General features: G+C 40.0%; 1 protein-coding gene across 1 annotated transcript in view; it reads left to right on the forward strand.

The window, feature by feature from the left end:
- fbln2 (fibulin 2) overlaps positions 1-25,725 on the forward strand; it is a 98,639-nt gene that overhangs the window by 31,955 nt on the left and 40,959 nt on the right. Inside the window, exons 3-7 of the mRNA XM_062986762.1 lie at positions 5,363-5,492; positions 9,456-9,645; positions 15,077-15,283; positions 19,198-19,305; positions 22,904-23,005. Coding sequence (XP_062842832.1) covers positions 5,363-5,492; positions 9,456-9,645; positions 15,077-15,283; positions 19,198-19,305; positions 22,904-23,005 — 737 coding nt within the window. The remainder of the gene's footprint in view (positions 1-5,362; positions 5,493-9,455; positions 9,646-15,076; positions 15,284-19,197; positions 19,306-22,903; positions 23,006-25,725) is intronic.

A 25,725-nucleotide genomic window follows, 5' to 3' on the forward strand; every position in this document is an offset into this window, starting at 1 on the left:
GCTATTTTAAAACGTCTATAGCTGCTAAAATATTCATTGAATGTGTGTAAAACTAATATTATTGTATCAAGAAAAACACACAAAACACACTACAATATTTATTTTCCAACATATACCCTTTAATACCTAAAAAAAACCTGATTTTATCCATGACATTAATACCATTAAAAAACAGCGTAGCCAACACCTCAATAGCATTGCAAGTATTTAGCTATTTTAAAACGTCAATAGCTGCTAAAATATTCATTGAATGTCTCTAAAACTAATATTATTGTATCAAGAAAAACCCAATTAACAAACTACATTATTTATTTTTCAACATTTACCCTTTAATACCTAATAAAAAACTGATTTTATTCATGATATTAATACCATTAAAAAACAGCATAGCCAACACCTCAATAGCATTGCAAGTATTTAGCTATTTTAAAACGTCAATAGCTGCTAAAATATTCATTGAATGTCTCTAAAACTAATATTATTGTATAAAAAAAAAAACAATTAACACACTACAATATTTATTTTTCAACATTTACCCTTTAATACCTAATAAAAAACTGATTTTATTCATGATATTAATACCATTGAAAAACAGCATAGCCAACACCTCAATAGCATTGCAAGTATTTAGCTGTTTTAAAACGTCTATAGCTGCTAAAATATTCATTGAATGTGTGTAAAACTAATATTATTGTATCAAGAAAAACACACAAAACACACTACAATATTTATTTTCCAACATATACCCTTTAATACCTAAAAAAAACCTGATTTTATCCATGACATTAATACCATTAAAAAACAGCGTAGCCAACACCTCAATAGCATTGCAAGTATTTAGCTATATTAAAACGTCAATAGCTGCTAAAATATTCATTAAATTTCTTTAAAACTAATATTATTGTATCAAGAAAAACACACAAAACACACTACAATATTTATTTTCCAACATATACCCTTTAATACCTAAAAAAAACCTGATTTTATCCATGACATTAATACCATTAAAAAACAGCATAGCCAACACCTCAATAGCATTGCAAGTATTTAGCTATTTTAAAACGTCAATAGCTGCTAAAATATTCATTGAATGTCTCTAAAACTAATATTATTGTATCAAGAAAAACCCAATTAACAAACTACATTATTTATTCTTCAACATTTACCCTTTAATACCTAATAAAAAACTGATTTTATTCATGATATTAATACCATTGAAAAACAGCATAGCCAACACCTCAATAGCATTGCAAGTATTTAGCTGTTTTAAAACGTCAATAGCTGCTAAAATATTCATTGAATGTCTCTAAAACTAATATTATTGTATCAAGAAAAACCCAATTAACAAACTACATTATTTATTTTTCAACATTTACCCTTTAATACCTAATAAAAAACTGATTTTATTCATGATATTAATACCATTGAAAAACAGCATAGCCAACACCTCAATAGCATTGCAAGTATTTAGCTATTTTAAAACGTCTATAGCTGCTAAAATATTCATTGAATGTGTGTAAAACTAATATTATTGTATCAAGAAAAACACACAAAACACACTACAATATTTATTTTCCAACATATACCCTTTAATACCTAAAAAAAACCTGATTTTATCCATGACATTAATACCATTAAAAAACAGCGTAGCCAACACCTCAATAGCATTGCAAGTATTTAGCTATTTTAAAACGTCAATAGCTGCTAAAATATTCATTGAATGTCTCTAAAACTAATATTATTGTATCAAGAAAAACCCAATTAACAAACTACATTATTTATTTTTCAACATTTACCCTTTAATACCTAATAAAAAACTGATTTTATTCATGATATTAATACCATTAAAAAACAGCATAGCCAACACCTCAATAGCATTGCAAGTATTTAGCTATTTTAAAACGTCAATAGCTGCTAAAATATTCATTGAATGTCTCTAAAACTAATATTATTGTATCAAGAAAAACCCAATTAACAAACTACATTATTTATTTTTCAACATTTACCCTTTAATACCTAATAAAAAACTGATTTTATTCATGATATTAATACCATTGAAAAACAGCATAGCCAACACCTCAATAGCATTGCAAGTATTTAGCTGTTTTAAAACGTCAATAGCTGCTAAAATATTCATTGAATGTGTGTAAAACTAATATTATTGTATCAAGAAAAACACACAAAACACACTACAATATTTATTTTCCAACATAAACCCTTTAATACCTAAAAAAAACCTGATTTTATCCATGACATTAATACCATTAAAAAACAGCGTAGCCAACACCTCAATAGCATTGCAAGTATTTAGCTATTTTAAAACGTCAATAGCTGCTAAAATATTCATTGAATGTCTCTAAAACTAATATTATTGTATCAAGAAAAACCCAATTAACAAACTACATTATTTGTTTTTCAACATATACCCTTTAATACCTAAGAAAAAACTGATTTTATTCATGATATTAATACCATTGAAAAACAGCATAGCCAACACCTCAATAGCATTGCAAGTATTTAGCTGTTTTAAAACGTCTATAGCTGCTAAAATATTCATTGAATGTGTGTAAAACTAATATTATTGTATCAAGAAAAACACACAAAACACACTACAATATTTATTTTCCAATATATACCCTTTAATACCTAAAAAAAACCTGATTTTATCCATGACATTAATACCATTAAAAAACAGCGTAGCCAACACCTCAATAGCATTGCAAGTATTTAGCTATTTTAAAACGTCAATAGCTGCTAAAATATTCATTGAATGTCTCTAAAACTAATATTATTGTATCAAGAAAAACCCAATTAACAAACTACATTATTTATTTTTCAACATTTACCCTTTAATACCTAATAAAAAACTGATTTTATTCATGATATTAATACCATTAAAAAACAGCATAGCCAACACCTCAATAGCATTGCAAGTATTTAGCTATTTTAAAACGTCAATAGCTGCTAAAATATTCATTGAATGTCTCTAAAACTAATATTATTGTATCAAGAAAAACCCAATTAACAAACTACATTATTTATTTTTCAACATTTACCCTTTAATACCTAATAAAAAACTGATTTTATTCATGATATTAATACCATTAAAAAACAGCATAGCCAACACCTCAATAGCATTGCAAGTATTTAGCTGTTTTAAAACGTCAATAGCTGCTAAAATATTCATTGAATGTCTCTAAAACTAATATTATTGTATCAAGAAAAACCCAATTAACAAACTACATTATTTGTTTTTCAACATATACCCTTTAATACCTAATAAAAAACTGATTTTATTCATGATATTAATACCATTGAAAAACAGCATAGCCAACACCTCAATAGCATTGCAAGTATTTAGCTGTTTTAAAACGTCTATAGCTGCTAAAATATTCATTGAATGTGTGTAAAACTAATATTATTGTATCAAGAAAAACACACAAAACACACTACAATATTTATTTTCCAATATATACCCTTTAATACCTAAAAAAAACCTGATTTTATCCATGACATTAATACCATTAAAAAACAGCGTAGCCAACACCTCAATAGCATTGCAAGTATTTAGCTATTTTAAAACGTCAATAGCTGCTAAAATATTCATTGAATGTCTCTAAAACTAATATTATTGTATCAAGAAAAACCCAATTAACAAACTACATTATTTATTTTTCAACATTTACCCTTTAATACCTAATAAAAAACTGATTTTATTCATGATATTAATACCATTGAAAAACAGCATAGCCAACACCTCAATAGCATTGCAAGTATTTAGCTGTTTTAAAACGTCAATAGCTGCTAAAATATTCATTGAATGTGTGTAAAACTAATATTATTGTATAAAAAAAAAAAAAATTAACACACTACAATATTTATTTTTCAACATTTACCCTTTAATACCTAATAAAATACTAATTTTATCCATGATATTAATACCATTGAAAATCAGCATAGCCATCATCTCAATAGCATTGCAAGTATTTAGCTATATTAAAACGTCAATAGCTGCTAAAATATTCATTGAATGTCTCTAAAACTAATATTATTGTATCAAGAAAAACCCAATTAACAAACTACATTATTTATTTTTCAACATTTACCCTTTAATACCTAATAAAAAACTGATTTTATTCATGATATTAATACCATTGAAAAACAGCATAGCCAACACCTCAATAGCATTGCAAGTATTTAGCTGTTTTAAAACGTCAATAGCTGCTAAAATATTCATTGAATGTGTGTAAAACTAATATTATTGTATAAAAAAAAAAAAAATTAACACACTACAATATTTATTTTTCAACATTTACCCTTTAATACCTAATAAAATACTAATTTTATCCATGATATTAATACCATTGAAAATCAGCATAGCCATCATCTCAATAGCATTGCAAGTATTTAGCTATATTAAAACGTCAATAGCTGCTAAAATATTCATTAAATTTCTTTAAAACTAATATTATTGTATCAAGAAAAACACACAAAACACACTACAATATTTATTTTCCAACATATACCCTTTAATACCTAAAAAAAAACTGATTTTATCCATGACATTAATACCATTAAAAAACAGCATAGCCAACACCTCAATAGCATTGCAAGTATTTAGCTATTTTAAAACGTCAATAGCTGCTAAAATATTCATTGTGAATAATATTGCACGCCCCACTTTTTAGTTTTTTATTTCTAAAAAAAGTTTAAAATATCCAATAAATTTCGTTCCACTTCATGATTGTGTCCCACTTGTTGTTGATTCTTCACAAAAAATTACAATTTCATATCGTTATGTTTGAAGCCTGAAATGTGGCAAAAGGTTGAAAAGTTCAAGGGGGCTGAATACTTTTGCAAGGCACTGTATGTGTGAACTACTCAACGACTCGATCCGAGCAAGATTTCTAGCATGTCAGATATCTGGATCTGAGTTGCCCGACTGGCAAAGACTCCCGATTACAAGAGATCCAGTCGTGTAGTGTGAACTGTACAGCGACCCGACGACTTGGAAAGTCGTGTAGTGTGAATTTGGCATAAGTGCTCGGACCATGCTCGGTCAGTGTCCTGTAATCAGAAAGTGTCCACTGTTACAGATTAGAGGAAAATGACCACACACTGTGCATAATAAAATAGCTCTAGTCCCTAACTGTACAAGAAACATAAACTGTAAACACTCATCAGTGTAAAGATGCCAGTAAGTTAAATCCAGATTACCAGAACAACACACTTAACCATTTTATCACCATGTTAGTGTTACTAGAGTGCTGACAGAGTTTTACTACACAACTTTTGCCTTTTTAATTTTTAAATACTATGTTGTGTGTGTGTGTGTGTGTGTGCGCGTGTGTGTGTGTGTTAGAATGGTTCAGGAGCAGTGTTGTGTGGGCGCTCTGAGAGAGAACAGGTGTTTGGCTGGCATGGTCGCTGCCAAAGCTGGCGAGGTGTGTGAGGAAAGCAACGTTCCGCACTGTGCAGAGGATACCCAAAAGGTAAGATACATACATACACATATACTATTCATTTATATACACCGACCAGCCATAACATTAAAACCAACTCCTTGTTTCTACACTCACTGTCCATTTAATCAGCTTACCATATAGGAGCACTTTGTAGTTCTACAATTACTGACTGTAGTCCATCTGTTTCTCTGCATGATGCTTCTTGATGCTGTAAAGTTGCTTTGAGACGATGTCTGTTGTAATAGCAGACATCCCAAGTCTCCCGGAAGTTCCGGGGGTCTCCCGCATATACTGTACATAGCGGTTCCCTGATGCCCGCAAGTCAGATCAAATCTCCCGGAATCTAGAACGAGCGGCCAAGAGCGCACACACACACGCACGCGTATTAAATCCGTTATCTGATATACAATCTAGCGCACTATGTAGGAAACATGAATCAATTGTCTAATATACTGTTTAGTGCACTATGTAGGAAACATAATTAATTATGTAATACACTATCTAGTGCACTATGTAAGGAACACATCATCATCTAGTTATACTTTCTAGTGCACTATGTAGGGAACATGAATGCGTTATCTAATACACTATCTAGTGCACTATGTAGGGAACATAAATCCGTGATCTGATATACAACCTAGTGCACTGTGTAGGGAACATAAATCAATTGTCTAATATACTGTCTAGTGCACTATGTAGGGAACATAAATCTATGATTGAATATGCAATCTAGTGCACTATGTAGGGAACATAATTAATTATGTAATACACTATCTAGTGCACTATTTAAGGAACACAAATCATCATCTAGTTATACTTTCTAGTGCACTATGTAGTGAACATGAATGCGTTATCTAATACACTATCTAGTGCACTATGTAGGGAACATAAATCCGTGATCTGATATACAACCTAGTGCACTGTGTAGGGAACATAAATCAATTGTCTAATTCACTATCTAGTGCACTGCGTAGGGAACATAAACTCATATCTAAAATACTATTTAGTGCACTATGTAGTGAACATGAATGTGTTATCTAATACACTATCTAGTGCACTATGTAGGGAACATAAACCAATTGTCTAATTTACTATCTAGTGCGCACTACGTAGGGAACATAAATTCATATCTTATATAATATCTAGTGCACTATGTAGGGAACATAAATCCGTGATCTGATAAACAATCTAGTGCACTGTGTAAGGAAAATACCAAATACCAATTGTCTAATTCACTATCTAGTGCACTGCATAGGGAACATAAACTCATATCTAAAATACTATCTAGTGCACTATGTAGTGAACATGAATGCGTTATCTAATACACTATCTAGTGCACTATGTAGGGAACATAGGAAACGTGATCTGATGTACAATCTAGTGCACTATGTAGGGAACATAAACCAATTGTCTAATTTACTATCTAGTGCGCACTACGTAGGGAACATAAATTCATATCTTATATAATATCTAGTGCACTATGTAGGGAACATAAATCCATGATCTGATATACAATTTAGTGCACTATGTAGGGAACCTAAATCCGTTAACTAATACGCTACCTAATGCATTATGTAAGAAACATAAGTCTATTATCTAGTACACTCTCTAGTGCACTAAGTAAGGAACATAAATTCTTTTCTAATATACAAACTAGTGCACTATGTAGGGAACATAAATGTGTTTGTGACGCGAACAGTTAGCTTAGTAGATCAGTTAGCAGCTCCCAAAAGTTCTGTTATCACCCATATACTTTGGTGTTTGCGAGAGGTTTGTTACCTTTTTTTTTTTTTTTTTTTTTTTTTTGTGTGTGTGTGTGTGGGGGGGGGGATTAGTTTTTGCAACTTGGGATGTCTGTAATAAGCACTATACAAATAAATTTGACTTGACTTGTATGAGTATGTTAGTTACAGTTGAGGCAGAATGGCTGAATTCGAACGTTAGTGGTGCTAACAGACGGTTGGGCGCCTAAGCATGTCTGGCTACGTCAAAGCCTGGAATTGATTGGCACCCTGTCCAGGATATTCCTGCCCTGCACTCATTGTTTCCCGGTGGAACGGGGACCCTGTATGACCCTGAACAGGATCAAATAAAATGAGTACCACATGCTTCAAAGAATTACTGAACACTTTAACAGTACCAGCTTAATACTGTTAATCTTCCTGAACGTTTTCTGTTTAGCGTTTCTCGTCTGTGATGTCAGGCTGGTAAGCTCGCCGCCGCTAGCAAATTTGTTTAATGGTCTGTCTGCGTTTTGAGTCTTATCTAAATTCATGGAAATGGAATGTCATGCCAATGTAATGAATTATAATCCCAGGACAACCTTCCCACACCCACTGCTAACAGGTGTATGAAATCAATTAAAAAAAATAAGTGATTACTTCCAGCTTTGAGGTTCTTTCTTATTTAGGCATGCCCGTTTCCCTGTGTACAGATGAAGACATGGCTTAACAAGTTTGGCCTGGAGGAACTTTAATAGCTTGTACAGAGCCCTGATCTCAGCCCCACTCATCACTGACTGCCAGCCAGGAGTTCAATATTAGTGACCCCACAAATACCCACACGGATACACTTCAAAATCTTGTCGGAATGCTTATGGTTTTGGAATAAGCTGTCCAACACGCTTAGGAGTTCCCATAGTTAAACCCAGTGGTTCTGGGTTCGTACAGATGGGAGCCGGATGGGGGCTCTTCATAACTGATGCAGTTACGACCTCTGATGGCTGATTGATGGCGCCTGCACAGAGTCAAGGAATAATGTGTTGATCAGGGTGTGGCTCTCCGTACACAAAGCTGATCCAAATATGAACTCGTCTTGTGCAGGTGAAAAGTTGCAGTCGGCTACCGCGCGCGTTTTGTTCTCCTTAATCAGAGCTGGGATTGGCATCAGTGGAGAGGAAGCATATTACAATTGGTCAGTTGGACGTGCTAAACAAGTATTTAAATATATATACAGTATATATACTGAACAGCCATAACATTAAAACCACCTTCTTGTTTCTACACACACTGCCCATTTTATCAGCTTCACTTACCATATAGAAGCACTTTATGGTTCTACAATTACTGACTGTAGTCCATCTGTTTCTCTGCATGCTTTGTTAACCCCCTTTCATGCTGTTCTTCAATGGTCAGGACCCCCACAGGACCACTACAGAGTACATTTACACTACATTTAGGTGGTGGATCATTCTCAGCACTGCAGTGACACTGACATGGTGGTGGTGTGTTAGTGTGTGTTGTGCTGGTATGAGTGGATCAGACAGCAGTGCTGCTGGAGTTTTTAAACACCTCACTATCACTGCTGGACTGAGAATAGTCCACCAACCAAAAATAATCCAGCCAACAGCGCCCATATGCAGCGTCCTGTGACCACTGATGAAGGTCTAGAAGATGACCAACTCAAACAGACAGCAGCAATAGATGAGCGATCGTCTCTGACTTTACATCTACAAGGTGGACCAACTAGGTAGGAGTGTCTAATAGAGTGGACAGTGAGTGGACACGGTATTTAAAAACTCCAGCAGCGCTGCTTTGTCTGATCCACTCATACCAGCACAACACAGTGCTGCAGTGCTGAGAATGATCCACCACCTAAATAATACCTGCGCTTTGCTGGTCCTGTGGGGTCCTGACAATTGAAGAACAGGGTGAAAGCAGGCTAAAAATGTTTGTAAAGAAACAGATGGACTACAGTCAGTAATTGTAGAACTACAAAGTGCTTCTATATGGTAAGTGGAGCTGATAAAATTGACAGTGAGTGTAGAAACAAGGAGGTGGTTTTAATGTTATGGCTGATCAGTGTAAATGCTCTTTAGAAATGTATGTAGACATGCACATAAATGGTTATCTAGACTAAAATCAGACAACCAACTGGACTGTCTGTTCAAAAAACAGAGATCTGGCAACCATAATTGCATATGGTAAATTAATTCTTTAATCAAAAAACTTTAAATTGTATGCCGTATTTATTTGTTTATTTGTTTGGCAGGAGTGCTGCAGTTGCTGTGCCCTTGGTTTGCGATTTCACCAAGAAGGAAAAGGCTGTGAAGCTCATCACCACCTTGGCTACCCATGTGGGCACATCTTCCTCACCTGCTGTGAGGAAGACGAGGATGGGCTCAGCAATCCCGTGCTAAAAAAGAAGGAAAGACCTAGACCTACCGTCCTGCCAAAGAGAGGTGTGAAAAAATGCACAATAGATATAACAGCTGGCAACATTTTTAAGGATGGGCGTGGCGGTTTAGTGGAAATGTGGTATTAAAAGTTTTGAAGGTTGAAGGAAGGTCATTTTTGAACACCACTGCCAGCTTGAAGAAAGGCTGAAACCTGTTTTCTTTTTATAGCATTTAGCAGCTGCTTTTATTGGCAGATTGGCAGTTGTGGGGCTAAACCAATGAGCTTTTGATCACTAGTCTAGTACCTTAACCACTGATCTACCGCTGCACTTGTGGTGGAAAAATAAGGTCAGATGATCAAAGAAGGCAAAGATTAAGGTTGACTGATTAGGACAAATTATTGGTATGATCATGGGTTCTTTATGCAGTGTATTAGCTGAAGAACAGAACTATGGATGCCCCTTTATACTGCTCTAGTCACGTTACAGTTTCAGCACTTTCTCTAAAGCTTTGGTGTAAGCTGTTCTGTGGTAACTGTTGTTCCTTATTTTGCTTACAACATTTTACACTATCTATGATGATTTAAAGCACAAGCAGCATAATACTAATATTCAAATCATATTATGTATAAAATCTAACCTTTCCACTACACCCTACATAAAAGCAAGACATAAGGACATTTGACAGCGCTATATGGCCATAAGTATGTAGACACCTGACGGTAAGCTTGCTGGACATTCCATTGTTTCAGCATGACTGTACTCCTGTGCACCAGACAACGTCCTTAAAGGCATAATTGGACCAGACTGGTGTGAAGGAACTCTAAAGGCATGCACAAAGCCCTAACCTCGCCCCATTGAAGAACTTTCGGATACATTGGACCACTATACGGCTTTACAAATGCGCTCTCAGAGGAGTGACAGCTGTCGTACCCACAATCGTCGGTGCTTTGGAGACTTCATAGTACTTCCTATAGATTTGAATAGGGATATCCGACAGTCTCATGGTCAGGTGTCCACATACATCTGGTCGTTTAGTGTATATTTAAACAGTATGAAGTCTTTTATTATTATACATAATTCTAGTTTATGTCCCACCCCCCAAAAAGACAGCAGCCCAGGATCCATACTTTTTCTGCTTTTAATCATTCCTACTGTAATGAAGTTAAAGGCACTCTAGCACACCAGAGCTGACATCTCAAACTCATGAGTCTGAATCTCAGCTCCGCTACTGGCAGGCTGGGCTCCTGCACGAACAATGATTGACTCTTCCGCAGGAAGAGGGGCCAGTGGGGATTCCTCATGACTGATGCAACTACGGCCTCTGCTGGCTGATTGATGGCGCCTGCACAGAGACGAGGGATAATGTGATCAGGGTGTGACTCTCTATACACAAAGCTGATCCACATATGAACTCGCATCGTGCAGGTGAAAAGATGCAGTCGGTATTGCACACGTGTCGGAGGGGGCTCATGTTAGTCATGGCTCTTTTCAGTCAGGAGTGGAGGAGTAATGCAATCGGGTAATTGGACATGACTAAATAGAGGAACATTGGGTTATTCTTTTTTTTCCCCATATTTGCATTGTGGTATGTGGCAAAGAAGCACTTTTTTTAAATGCATTTTTTCTCCCAATTTTTTACCCAATTGCGTTGTGCTTCCTCTCTACTGGTGCTGACCCCCGCCCCGATTGAGGGGAGCGAACTGACCCACGCCCCCTCTGACACGTGGGCAGTACCCGATTGCTTTTTTTCACCTGCGCGAGGCGAGTTCATGTGCGGATCAGCCTTGTGCACGGAGAGCCACACCCTGATCATCACACAGCCTCAGTTATGAAGTCCCTATCCGCCTCCCTCCTCGGATCAACAACATTGTTCGTATAGCCCGCCCTTCAGCCCAGCCGGAAGGTAGAGCTGAGATTCGATACGATGTGTTCGAAATCCCAGCCCTGGTGTGCTAGCGTGTTTTACCGCCGCACCATTCGAGTAGCAAGAAGCACTTCTTTGATGAATAGCTGAAAGACACGATCCAGACGTTGGTCAGGTTCATGTCAGTGTTTAGAACGGCTGAGAAAGTTGCCAGTGGGTGAGACTGAATCAATGGCAGACGACAGATCTGCTTTCTTACTTTCCTTCTTTTCATGAATCCAGTCCTCTGTATTCAATCTGTAATAATGAAGCAGTTCAAACAATGGATTTGGTCTTCCATCCTGTAGTGGATTTGGATTTATATTTTTTCTGACTGACTGCTATCCCAGCTGCCGTACTGCCTAGACCGTACAGAATTACACAGTGAGACCGTCCTGGCTGAGTGAGCGTCGGTCTGGACCGCTGTGACACGCCGCTTTGTGGCTGAATGCGGGTCTGATCTAGTTTTTACACTCATTTCTAACAGTTGTCAGACAGCCAGCAGACTTGTGGCTGAAATGAAAAACCCAGACTTGACCTCCCTGTATTTCTCACAAAGCACATCCAGCTTTTTCAGCTTTACTACGCCCAAGAGCCCACCTGGTACTTTAAGTCCTGCAGACCTTTTGTCGATTAGTTTAAGGGCTGTGATATGCCACCATAAGGGTTTACGAAAACAGCCTGAAACATGTAGGTGTAGAGGGTGGAAATGCACCCTTTTTAACATTTAAATGCATGTTTGTGTATAGCTTGTAGTTTTAGTACATTGGGCCACAAAGCTAGTGCTGCCGACCTCCACTTCTGCCCAACCATCACACTGCCCCCTGACACGTGTGCATGATGATTCACCTGCATGATACGGGTTCATCTCATTGTCTCATCGTGCAGGCGCCATCGATCAGCCAACAGAGTTGCTCAGCGGTTCTTCAAGGTTTCCAATATTGGACCCTTGACACTGATCATCCATAACATTAAAACCACCTCCTTCTTTCTGCACTCGCTGTCCATTTTATCAGCTCCACTTACCATATCGAAGCACTTTGTAGTTCTACAATTACTGATTGTAGTCCATCTGTTTCTCTGCATACTTTTTTACCTGCTCTCTGGTCTGCAATGGTCAGTACCACCACAGGACCATTACAGAGCAGGTATTATTTAGGTGGTGTGTTAGTGTGTGTTGTGCTGGTATGAGTGGATCAGACACAGCAGCGCTGCTGGAGTTTTTAAACACCGTGTCCACTCACTGTCCACTCTATTACACACTCCTACCTAGTTGGTCCACCTTGTAGATGTAAAGTCAGAGACGATCGCTCATCCATTGCTGCTGTTTGAGTTGGTCATCTTCTAGACCTTCATCAGTGGTCACAGGACGCAGCCCACGGGGCGCTGTTGGCTGGATATATTATTGGTTGGTGGACTATTCTCAGTCCAGCAGTGACAGTGAGGTGTTTAAAAACGTATCCACTCATACCAGCACAACACACACTAACACACCACCACCATGTCAGTGTCAGTGCAGTGCTGAGAATGATCCACCACCCAAATAATACCTGCTCTGTAGTGGTCCTGTGGGGGTCCTGACCATTGAAGAACAGCATGAAAGGGGGCTAACAAATCATGCAGAGAAACAGATGGACTACAGTCAGTATGAGCTGATAAAATGGACAGTGAGTGTAGAAACAAGGAGCTATAAATGTAACCTTATTCTGCATAAAAGAGAGAATAGAAGTTGCTTTTATTTCACTCGTTTCTAAGCTGGAAAAACATTGGAGAGGTAATTATATCCACGAGGGAAACCTTTTTAACCCCCTGCCTCCACACTCCAAGCGAACTGTGATTAATTACAGCAGAAGTGTATAATCACTGTGTCACATTTACATTCAGGTAATGACTGTGAGGTATATTTACTTTAAGCCTCTATGCAGTGCGATACTGGTGCACACTTGTTTATTTTACTTGTGGTAATGGGGTGAGCAGAAGGGTTGTGCAGCATATAACGTACAGTATACGCTATGCAGAACCACCCGTGATTGGCAGCCGGAAAGGGAGAGGTGTCGCGTTTGCAGCTGTTGAAGGCAGGGCTGCAGATGTTGAGTTGCAAGGTTGGGTTTAATGGGTGCCAAACACATGGAAGCACCCTAATTAGCGCTTGCCCGGTCCTGTCTGACTACTGGCAGTCCGTCCTTGAGGAAATGAGGCTTGCGATTCTTGTGGGGTCTTTTTCGAAACTGATACGACTGGCACAATGCCAAGGTCTATGCAAAAGTCCAGAGACGACAGCGTGAAAATAAACGTTTCATTCTCGCTTACACAGCTATACACTATATGGCTCATGACTTTATTGGACATTATACACAGATCAGGCATAACATTACGACCACGTTTCTAATATTGTGTTGGTCCCTCTTTTGGGTGTACATGGTCCGCAACAATGCTTAGGCAGGTGGTATGTGTCAGAGTAACATCCACATACTGTAGATGGCAGGACCCAAGGTTTCCCAGCAGAACATTGCCCAAAGCATCGCACTGCCTCCTGGTGCCATGTGTTCCCCAGGTAGACGACGCACACACACCCGGGCATCCACGTGATGTAAAAGAAAACATGATTCATCAGACCAGGTCACCTTCTTTTTCTTGCTCCGTGGTCCAGTTCAGACGCTCACGTGCCCATTGGCACCCTGACTGGGCTGGTCTGCAGCCCCATACGCAACAAACTGCGATGCACTGTGTATTCTGACACCTTTCTATCAGAACCAGCATTAACTTCTTCAGCAATTTGAGCCACAGTAGCTCGTCTGTTGGCCTTTGCTCCCCACGTGCATCAGTGAGCCTTGGCCGCCCATGACCCTGTCACCAGTTTACCACGGTTCCCTCCTTGGACCACTTCTGATAGATACTGACCACTGCAGACCGGGTTATGCCTGTTCGGTATATATCACAACCATGACTGTTGGGGCACACAGGTGGTGCTGCGGGAAATTCCACTAGCGCATCAGCACTGGGATTCTGAACTCCTCAAGTTCAAATCTCAGCTCTGCTACTGGTTGACTGGGCGCCCATAGCAGGCACAATTAGCAGTGCCTGCAGCAGACAAAATTGGTTCTAGTCTGCTGGGTAGGAAAGCCTTGACTAAAAAGTGGGTGGGGTGTTCAAACGCTGTGCAAGGACTCTGGTTAGCAGCTTGAGGCGCCTGAACATAATTGGAGCAGCATGGAGATCCGGGCGTGCGAATAAGACCTCCTTCGAAGTATTGGAGAGTAAGAAAGGATTGGTGGACTGCGCACCCATCGTAGGGAACGTGTGTTAGGTACATACAGGTGTTATACACCCTTTTTGGACACCATTGGGGTCCCCAGCAGTGGACGACTGATTGGCTATGCTAAATTGGGAGAACAAGGGTGAGAAATACAAGCCATGGGTGTTAATATGGAGTGGCTTGTTAAGGTTTGTATTCATAATAGCAGCAGTCTAATTGTCTGGACAGGCACCCAACAGACACAATAAGGTGGCATGTATGTGGTCCTACATTAATGCCTATCTTGACAGATGCCTTACAAAAATGACTTGAATCTTTGTGTACCCTATTAAGTGGCCGACGGACAGTTCCCCAATCAGCCGTTCTCCATCGAGGACTCCGATCAGGCCAACTCGGTTGAAAAGCTGGAGGACGAAGATGAGTGCGAGATATACGAGGGTCAACTCTGCCATCATACCTGCATCAACACCGCCGGCTCCTATAGGTGTGAATGCCACCCTGGATACGCTCTGATGCAGGATGGATACACGTGTGCACCCGGTATGTGAATGCTACTACTATGGATCATAGGAAATTGTGAAAATAGTTCTTAAATTTATTAATACAATTTTGTAAACATACTTTTGTTCCCTTTGTTAGTTTAGTAGTTTTAGTTAATTAAACAAAACATGATACTACACAGTTTGCATTGCTATTTATAAACGGACACCCTGATTACCCTGTTTTTTACTCTGGATAAGAGTGTTTTAGTAGACACTCTTATCCAGAGCGACTTACAGTACTGTGACAGTATACTGTCTAAGCAATTGAGGGTTAAAGGCCTTGTCAAATGACATGGTGGGTGGTGTGTTAGTGTGTCTTGTGCTGGTATGAGTGGATCAGTTTTTAAACACCTCACTGTCACTGCTGGACTAAGAATAGTCCACCAACCAAAAATATCTGGCCAACAGCACCCCGTGGGCGTAATAGATGCAGCAACAGCATCAATAGATGAGCGATCGTCTCTGACTTTACATCTACAAGGTGGACCAACTAGGTAGGAGTGTCTAATAGAGTAAACAGTGAGTGGACACGGTATTTAAAAACTCCAGCAGTGTTGCTGTGTCTGATCCACTCATACCAACACAACACACACTAACACACCACCACCATGTCAGTGTCACTGCAGTGCTGAGAATGATCCACTACCTAAATAATACCTGCTCTGTGGGGGTCCTGTGGGGGTCCTGGCCATTGAACAACAGGGTGAATGCAGGCTAAAAAGTATGCAGAGAATCAGATGGACTACAGTCGGTAATTGTAGAACTACAAAGTGCTTCTATATGGTAAGTGGAGGCTGATCAGTGTACATTCAAATACAGATTTGGATTGTGTTTTGGTACTGTTGTTATGCATTAAACCTCTGCATATGGAACCACTGCCTCCAGCCCAGTTTGTGTCATCACAGTGTCAGACAAGCATTGGTTTTACTCTTTGCTACCCTACCATGATTCAATTTTATGGTCTTTATAGCTGATTTACGATTGCTAACACTTTGCAGCCTTGATGCCTGCTTTCAAGTTCTGGGTGGAGGATCAAGTCAAGATGAGCGAGACTCAAAGGTTCCAGGGTTTTATGACTCCTCTAAAGTAGCTTGGGTGTTGGTCCATTTTTGGCTCTGTAGGCAAGCGTCGTTGTTTAAAACTGAATGCTGGCAGCTACAGGAAGCCAATGCATTAAACCTCTGCATATGGAACCACTGCCTCCAGCCCAGTTTGTGTCATCACAGTGTCAGACAAGAATAAATGGTGCTGTTGGTTAGCAGTGGTTTTCCTCTTTGCTACCCTACCATGATTCAATTTTTATGGTCTTATAGCTGATTTACTATTGCTAACGTTTGAGCTGGGGCTTAAGCCGTCCTGGAGAAGTCATCACTGAGCCATTGGAGAAATTCTAGAAGCTGGACCACTGCCTTTTGGATATTGTAGCTCTTATTGTATTAAGACTCTACTAAACCATATGTGGCACTCCTCAAGATCCGATTCTAACAGATGTCCAAAATCAGTTCTAGAATATTAAAGTGCTTTAATGTGGTGGCAACAGTTACCAAGGGTTTTTTCATGAACCTGTATGAAAGGCAAGGTCCATACAAGCCTTATACACTGAACAGCCATAACATTAAAACCACATCCTTGATTCTACACACACTGTCCATTTTATTTATAGGAGCACTTTGTAGTTCTACAATTACTGACTGTAGTTCGTCTGTTTCCCTGCATGCTTTAGAGCAGGTATTATTTGGATGGTGGATCATTCTCAGCACTGCAGTGATACTGACATGGTGGTGGTGTGTTAGTGTGTGTTGTGCTGGTATGAGTGGATCAGACACAGCAGCACTGATGGAGTTTTTAAACACCTCACTGTCACTGCTGGATCGAGAATAGTCCACCAGCCAAAAGTATCCAGCCAACAGCACCCCATGGGCAGCGTCCTGTGACCACTGATGAAGGTCTAGAAAATGACCGACTCAAACAGCAGCAATAGATCAGCGATCGTCTCTGACTTTACATCTACAAGGTGGACCAAGGGCAGTTGCAGCCCTAGTGGTTAAGGTACTGGTCAAATAATCAGAAGGTTCTCGGTTCAAGCCCCACCCCAGCCAGGTTGCCACTGTTGGGTCCTTGAGCAAGGCCCTTAACCTTCAATTGCTCAGACAATATACTGTAACTGTACTGTAAGTGGCTTTGGATAAAATTGTCTGCTAAATGCTGAAAATGTAAATGGACCAACTAGGTAGGAGTGTCTAATAGAGTGGACAGTGAGTGGACTTAGTATCTGATCCACTCAGTGTCAGTGTCACTGCAGTGCTGAGAATGATCCACCACCTAAATAATACCTGCTCTGTGGTGGTCCTGTGGGGGTCCTGACCATAGAAGAACAGGGTGAAAGAAGGCTAAAATGTATGTAGAGAAACAGATGGATTACAGTCAGTAATTGTAGAACTACAAAGTGCTTCTATATGGTAAGTGGAGCTGATAAAATGGACAGTGTGTGTAGAAACAAGGAGAATATACAAAAAATAGTCACCTTGACTCCCTTTTAGCTTCACTCTCGCATTCATATCCTTTTTTTTTTTTTATCCCACCGGCTTACAAATGCTGCGTCAGTGACACTTTAAGCCATAATAGAATCTGCTTCTCTCAAACACATGACTTACGAAGAATGGCTGCCAGTACAGCAGCCATTTGTATTCATGATCCGATTGCGATGTAGAGTGGAAGCATTGTACGATCTAACTCGCTCACACTCAGAGAGAAGAATGCATTTCTTTGCAGTTTTATAACCTGCCTATGTGGATCAGTGTCAGCTGTAAGGCTTTCCCTGGGTCCGGCTCACCTTTCTAAGAGTAATCTGATTCAAGTACAGATTGTATGCATAGTCTGCTTGGACTGTTTCTCATTCCATTTCCTTTTCTTATGGCTTAAATTAGCTTTTGGGTTGATCTGATATTGTTTTGTCATAGTTTATAATGCTCAGTATACACCGATCAGCCATAACATTAAAACCACCACCTTGTTTCTACACTCACTGTCCATTTAATCAGCTCCAGGACCACTGCAGTGACACTGACATGGTGGTGGTGTGTTAGTGTGTGTTGTGCTGGTATGAGTGGATCACACACAGCAGCACTGCTGGAGTTTTTAAACACCGTGTCCACTCACTGTCCACTCTATTAGACACTCCTACCCAGTTGGTCCACCTTGTAGATGTGAAGTCAGAGACGATCGCTCGTCTATTGCTGCTGTTTGAGTCGGTCATCTTCTAGACCTTCATCAGTGGTCACAGGACGCTGCCCTCGGGGCGCTGTTGGCTGGATATTTTTGGTTGGTGGACTATTCTCGGTCCAGCAGTGACAGTGAGGTGTTTTAAAACTCCAGCGGCATTGCTGTGTCAACACTGCAGTGCTGACCATTGAAGAACAGCATAAAAGGGGGCTAACAAAGCATCTAGAGAAACAGATGGACTACAGTCAGTAATTGTAGAACTACAAAGTGCTTCTATATGGTAAGTGGAGCTGATAAAATGAACAGTGAGTGTAGAAACATGAAGGTGGTTTTACTTACCCTTAAATATACCTCTAAACTTATTAAAGCTTGAACTACACTAAGTGCTTGGTCAGAAATAGCATTTAGCATTAGTGTAGCTGTTAGCCTAGCATGAATTACGACTCTCTTAGCTTAAATAGTCATGGTTATGCAGATAGAATTGGGATAAATAAAAAAATAAAAAAATAATAATAATAAAATAATTATAATAATAATAATAATAATAATAATAATAATAATAATAACAAATAAAAAATATAAAAATAAAAATATAATAATAATAATAATAATAAAAAATAATAATAATGATAATAAAAAAAAAAATTGGGACAGGAGTAAGATTGCTTCATTGTGATTTTATATTTTTAGAGAATTCAGAGGAAGACAACCGAGTGATGGAGGAGGATGGACTGTTTACTCCAGCTACACCAGTGCAAGAGACCACCCAGATCTTCACAGTACAAAATCCATGTGAAGGTATACTAATGCAATATTGTTTTTTATACACTGTGTTGCCAAAAAGTATGTGGACACCTAATAAGTACCCTCATATATGTACCTGAAACAGTCGAACTGTTGTTTTGCAGTCTGTATGGAGTCTGCCTTCACATGCATATGAACTTGAGTGACGTCTCATTCTTAATCCATGGGGTTTAATATGATGTGGGCCCACCCTTTGCAGCTATAACAGCTTCAACTCTTCTGGGAAGGCTTTCCACAAGGTTTAGGAGTGTGTTTATGGGAATTTTTGACCATTCTTCCAGAAGCGCATTTGTGAGGTCAGACACTGATGTTGGACGAGAAGGCCTGGCTCGCAGTCTGCGCTCTAATTCATCCAAAACGTGTTCTATCGGGTTGAGGTCAGGACTCTTGGTATGCTGAAGCATTAAGAGTTCACACCATAATCAAACCCCAGACCAAACTTTACACTTGGCACAATGCAGTCAGACAAGTACCGTTCTCCTGGCAACCGCCAAACCCAGACTCGTCCATCGGATTGCCAGACGAAGAAGCGTGATCCGTCACTCCAGAGAACACGTCTTCACTGCTCTAGAGTCCGGTGGCGGCGTGCTTTACACCACTGCATCCGAAGCTTTGCATTGTGCTTGGTGATGTAAGGCTTGGATGCAGCTGCTCGGCCATGGAAACCCATTCCATGAAGCTCTCTACACACTGTTCTTGAGCTAATCTGAAGGCCACATGAAGTCTGGAGGTCTGTAGCGATCGACTCTGCAGAAAGTCGGCGACCTCTGTGCACTTCAGCATTCGCTGAACCCACTCTGTCATTTTACGTGGCTACCACTTCGTGGCTGAGTTGCTGTCGTTCCCAATCGCTTCCACTTTGTTATAATACCACTGACAGTTGACTGTGGAATATTTAGTAGTGAGGAAATTTCACGACTGGACTTGTTGCACAGGTGGCATCCTATCATGGTACCACGCTTGAATTCACTGAGCTCCTAAGAGCGACCCGTTCTTTCACAAATGTTTGTAGAAGCAGTCTGCATGCCTAGGAGCTTGGTTTTATACACATGTGGCCATGGAAGTGATGGGAACACCTGAATTCTTCAAAAAGTTTCCTCACTTTTTTTTTAAACTCTATTTATTGCGAATTTTAGAAACGAATGACATCACTTTTCTACATAATCACCCTCCGATGCCATCAGCAAAAATGTCTTTGGTTGAGCGTGTAGCCACTGATGCAGCGCTGCTTTCACATCATCATCACATGAAAATCTTCTTCCCCTTAAAGCTTCTTTGAGCGAATCAAAAAGGTGGAAATCAGATGGTGCTAAATCCGGACTATAAGCTCTCTCTCAGTCTCTCAGACACAATTAATTACTACTCCTCCCACCACACCGTTTCCAACAAAAATATAAATTCTGATCCCCATTATCCGCAGTCTCTGTGCAGGCACTGTCACTTAGCCAGCAGATGCTGTAATTGCAGCACTTATGAGGAACTCTTTAACCATTGCTCCACCCCTTACAGACACCCAGCCAATTGTGTGCTTGTCTGCCTAATTGATAGCAGAGCTGAGATTCGAACTCGAGATCTCAGCACGTGTAATGACAGAGAAACATAAGGATAAAGTGATTAGTAGCAGAGGTAGCAGTAAAGAACAAATTGCCTAGCATTATCATATAATGGCTTGTTGGCTTGATGGGTAGCACTGTCGCCTCACAGCAAGAAGGTCCTGGGTTCAATTTCCAGTCTCTTTGGGTTTCCTCCGAGTGCTCCGGTTTCTTCCCACAGTCCAAAGACATGCAGTCAGGTTAATCTGAGAAACTAAAGTCCCTTTAGGTATGAGTGTGTGTGCTTGCCCTGGATGTTTCCTGCTTTTCGCTTAGTAAATTGGACCCACCGCAACCCTAAATAGTATAAAGAAGTGGTGAAACAGACAATGAATGCAGCTTAGCTACAGTTATTGTAAGGTCACTTTTAGCCGAGCCAACTATATCTATTAAAATCTCATCTGTGGTCTCTGTATCATATACATAACACAGGACTTTGTGAATTGTTAATTTAATATGTACAAAGCAGCTTCAGATCAGCTCTATACAACTAACAGTGTTGGATCATGGATAACATCCACTGTGGCATTATTGCCCACCCAGACACACCTAATGTGGACCAGACATGTACAGCATACACACCACACACTGTCTTCGGATGACAGTTTGTAGTGGTTTTCCTCTTTCTGACACAAATTACATCCATTCGGAATATAGACAGAAACATTTTGGCTCTGTGGTTTCCCAATATCAACATACAGTCTGTAATCACAGTGTTTCCCAGCATCCCAACAGCCTCCCAGTTCATTCCGATGGCTTTCCCTGGACCAAACATCTAAAAACAAAACTACTTGCCACCAACCCCCCCATGGTTTCTTTATAATGTTTTGCCAGGAACAAACCAACTGAATCCAGAGCCACATAACACACACCCTTTATAGTTCATTCAAACAGCTTAACTTAGACCAAACATGTAAATACAAAGCTTCTCACGGTAAACACACCCTCCACAGATAGTTCCGACTGTATACCGAACACACATTCTCCACAGATACACTATATTGCCAAAAGTATTCACTCACCCATCCAAATCATTGAATTCAGGTGTTCCAATCACTTCCATGGCCACAGGTGTATAAAACCAAGCACCTAGGCATGCAGACTGCTTCTACAAACATTAGTGAAAGAATGGGTTGTTCTCAGGAGCTCAGTGAATTTCAGTGATAGGATGCCACCTGTGCAACAAGTCCAGTCGTGAAATTTCCTCGCTACTAAATATTCAACAGTCGACTGTCAGTGCTATTATAACAAAGTGGAAGTGGACTGGACTCTAGACTCTCTGGAGTGACGGATCACGCTTCTCCGTCTGGCAATCCGATGGACGAGTCTGGATTTGGAGGTTGCCAGGAGAACGGTACTTGTCTGACTGCATTGTGCCGAGTGTAAAGTTTGGTGGAGGGGGGGATTATGGTGTGCGGTTGTTTATCGAGATTTTGGACAATTTCATGCTCCCAACTTTGTGGGAACAGTTTGGGGATGGCCCCTTCCTGTTCCAACATGACTGCGCACCAGTGCACAAAGCAAGATCCATAAAGACGTGGATGAGCGAGTTTGGTGTGGAAGAACCTTGACTGGCCTGCACAGAGTCCTGACCTCAAGCCGATAGAACACCATTGGGATGAATTAGAGCGGAGACTGTGAGCCAGGCCTTCTCGTCCAACATCAGTGTCTGACCTCACAAATGCGCTCCTTGAAGAACGGTCAAAATTTCCCATAAACACACTCCTAAACCCTGTGGAAAGCCTTCCCAGAAGAGTTGAAGCTGTTATAGCTGCGAAGAGTGAGCCGACATCATATTAAACCCTGTGGGTTAAGAATGGGACGTCACTCAAGTTCATATGCGTGTGAAGGCAGACGAGCGAATACTTTCGGCAATATAGTGTAATTAATACAGCTTAACCTAGCACTAGCTTACCGGATACACAACTACACAGAACAAACGTGCTGAATACAGTAAATATTGAGTAGGATGTCTTAATTTTATGCCGTGTTTATTGTAGGTAACGTCCCATGCTCTCAGCACTGCTCTGTAGTAGATGGACGGGCTCGCTGCTCCTGTTTCCCAGGATTCTCTCTGAAGCCTGATGGACACACATGTGAAGGTAAACTTGCAATATTTAACAAGTAATGAATCAAACACAAACACTCTCTCTCTCTCGGTAAGCCATAACCTAAAATGCAACCAGGTGCTGATAAACCTGTTATTGCAGCGATAATCTATGTATATATGTCATAAAGAAGCAGCATTACTATGTCGGGACGTTTAATAACCTGAACATATACACCGATCAGCCATAACATTAAATCCACCTCCTTGTTTCTACACTCACTGTTCATTTTATCAGCTCCACTTACCATAGAGAAGCACTTTGGAGTTCTACAATTACTGACTATAGTCGATGGAAAAGGTGTAACTGTGTCGCTGGTTCAAGCCCCACCACTGCCAGGTTGCTTCTGTTGGGCCCTTGAGCAAGGCCCTTAACCCTCAATTGCTCAGACTGTATACTGTAACCGTAATGTAAGTCACTTTGGACAAAGGTGTCTGCTAAATGCCTAAAATGTAAATATAAATGATTGCTGCCATAATTCCATTCAGATTTACAGTGGTACCTTGAACCTTAACATCAGTTTGTTCTGGGAGTGCATCCTGGTTGTCCATATTACCATATTATCTTCTATGCTCCGATATGCAGTCCCAATGCTTGCATGCCTTTAGTAGATGCCTTTGATAGTGGAAAGGATTTAGCCTAAGTGCTTTGACTGGTCTCTGACTATGCAGCCCTATTAAAAGAAGGGTTTAGTGTTCATACATTAACCTTATCACATCATTAAGCCACAGTAGCCCTCCTGTTGATGTGTACCAGACTCCATAGACCTTAATGTCCTCTTGCAGCAATTTTGTGGCTTATCTCGCATTGGACCACTCACTGTTGATTGGTACTCAGCATGACTCCCTGTAAGCATCCCTTGCTGTTTTGGAGATACAAGCCAGTGTGGTCTCGCTATAAGGATTTAGCCCTTATCTAATACCCCTTTTCCACCAAAAAAACCATGGTTCTTGAACCGGTTCTGTTCGGGTTTCTCTGAACCTTGGTGTTCTGTAGAGAACCGACTCGTGTTTCCACCAGTTTTTAAGAACCAAGCAGCGTCATCAACGGTGGGCGTTACTTACTAAGAGTTAAGAGAAGTGTGTGGCGGAGTGTGTGGATTATGTGCGAGCATTTGTGCTGCTGTTACAGATGTTTGTTTTTATGTAAAAAGCATCAATCTAACTATCGGTGATAAGAAGACGTGACGTGTTTGTTTTAGTTGTTGTTTTCTTTAGTTCATTAACGTGAGAGGAGTTTTGCGCTTCGCTTTCACCGCGACTCTCGGCGCAAATAGCCGACTAGCTCAGCGCTCAGCTTAAGCGGTGAAACATCATCCACATAAAGTACCACAACACAAACATCCATCTGTGTGAAATAAACATCAAATCTACTCTAAAATACCACATGTATCTGTGTAGCTCCGTGCCGCGTCAGTGGAAAAGGGGTATAAGTGATTCAGGTCTTTGTATTTGCCTAAATCTGGTGTAACCAACACGTGTACTACAAGTAACTCATTTCAGTATGTACTACAGCAGTGTAGCTTTGCAGATACAGAGTGAATGACCTGCCTGCAGGCCAGATCTTTCTCCTATTTAAATGTATCGCACGTCATGAAGAGGAGAATCAGACAGTTCTGACTATAGACTGTTTACCAGCTGGAATCTTGCATTGAGCAGGACTGGATGAAAAATTCCATTTGCAAAACTGGTAAGTGATGTAATGCAGTGGTAAAAATGCCTCTGTTTGAACTGTGTTGCAGGCGTCAAGCTGGAAATATTTTCTTTGTACATTTGTTACAAGTTAATTAAAAAACTACATCTAGTTTTTATTGCATTTTACTTCATGTCCCTACTTCTAAATTTCTAAAAGTATGGTACATGTTCCCAGAAGGTTACAAGGTTGGTAAAGTGATGACAGCATAGTGACATGACATGACATTAATAATGAGTTGCCCTCTTCACTATTTGTGTCTCTGTGATGGTTCGCTGCCCTCTGTATTATGTCGCCTTTAACAGACTAACCCAAATAATGCATTTCACATCAAGATGTTGTCAATCAAGCTTATTGTTGTCTTCCTTGTCCCGGTCATAACACTGCCTTCAGTGTTGTCATGTGGGTGCCTCATCCTAGCCCAGAGTAACTTAACTTGGAATGTGGTTCATTAGCTTCTTTTCTGTTCTGGCCGTCTTGTAAACTCGCTCAGTGGTCGTCATCTTCCTGCATAGGATTATCAACAGTTTATTGTTTATTGCACTTGTTCTCAAAAGCCTGAATACACCGATCAGGCATAATTGGTCCCCCTTTTGCTGCCAAAACAGCCCTGCTCTGCCGAGGCATGGACTCTACTAGATCCCTGAAGGTGTGCTGTGGTATCTGGCACCAAGATGTTAGTAGCAGATCCTTTAACTCATCTAAGTTGCGAGATTGGATTGAGATCTGGGGAATTTGGAGGCCAAGTCAACACTTCAAACTCAGTGTTGTGCTCCAAACCATTCCTGAATCATTTTAGCTTTGTGGCATGGTGCATTATCCTGCTGAAAGAGGCCACAGCCATCAGGGAATACTGTTTCCATGAAAGGGTGTACATGGTCTGCAACAGTGCTTAGGTAGGTGGTACGGGTCAAAGTAACATCCACATGGATAGCAGGACACAAGGTTTCTCAGCAGAACATTGTCCAAAGCATCACACCGCCTCCGCCGGCTTGCCTTCTTCCCATAGTGCATCCTGGTGT

This window comes from Trichomycterus rosablanca, chromosome 24 (genome assembly GCF_030014385.1).
Source record: "Trichomycterus rosablanca isolate fTriRos1 chromosome 24, fTriRos1.hap1, whole genome shotgun sequence".
In the NCBI taxonomy this organism is placed as follows: domain Eukaryota; kingdom Metazoa; phylum Chordata; class Actinopteri; order Siluriformes; family Trichomycteridae; genus Trichomycterus; species Trichomycterus rosablanca.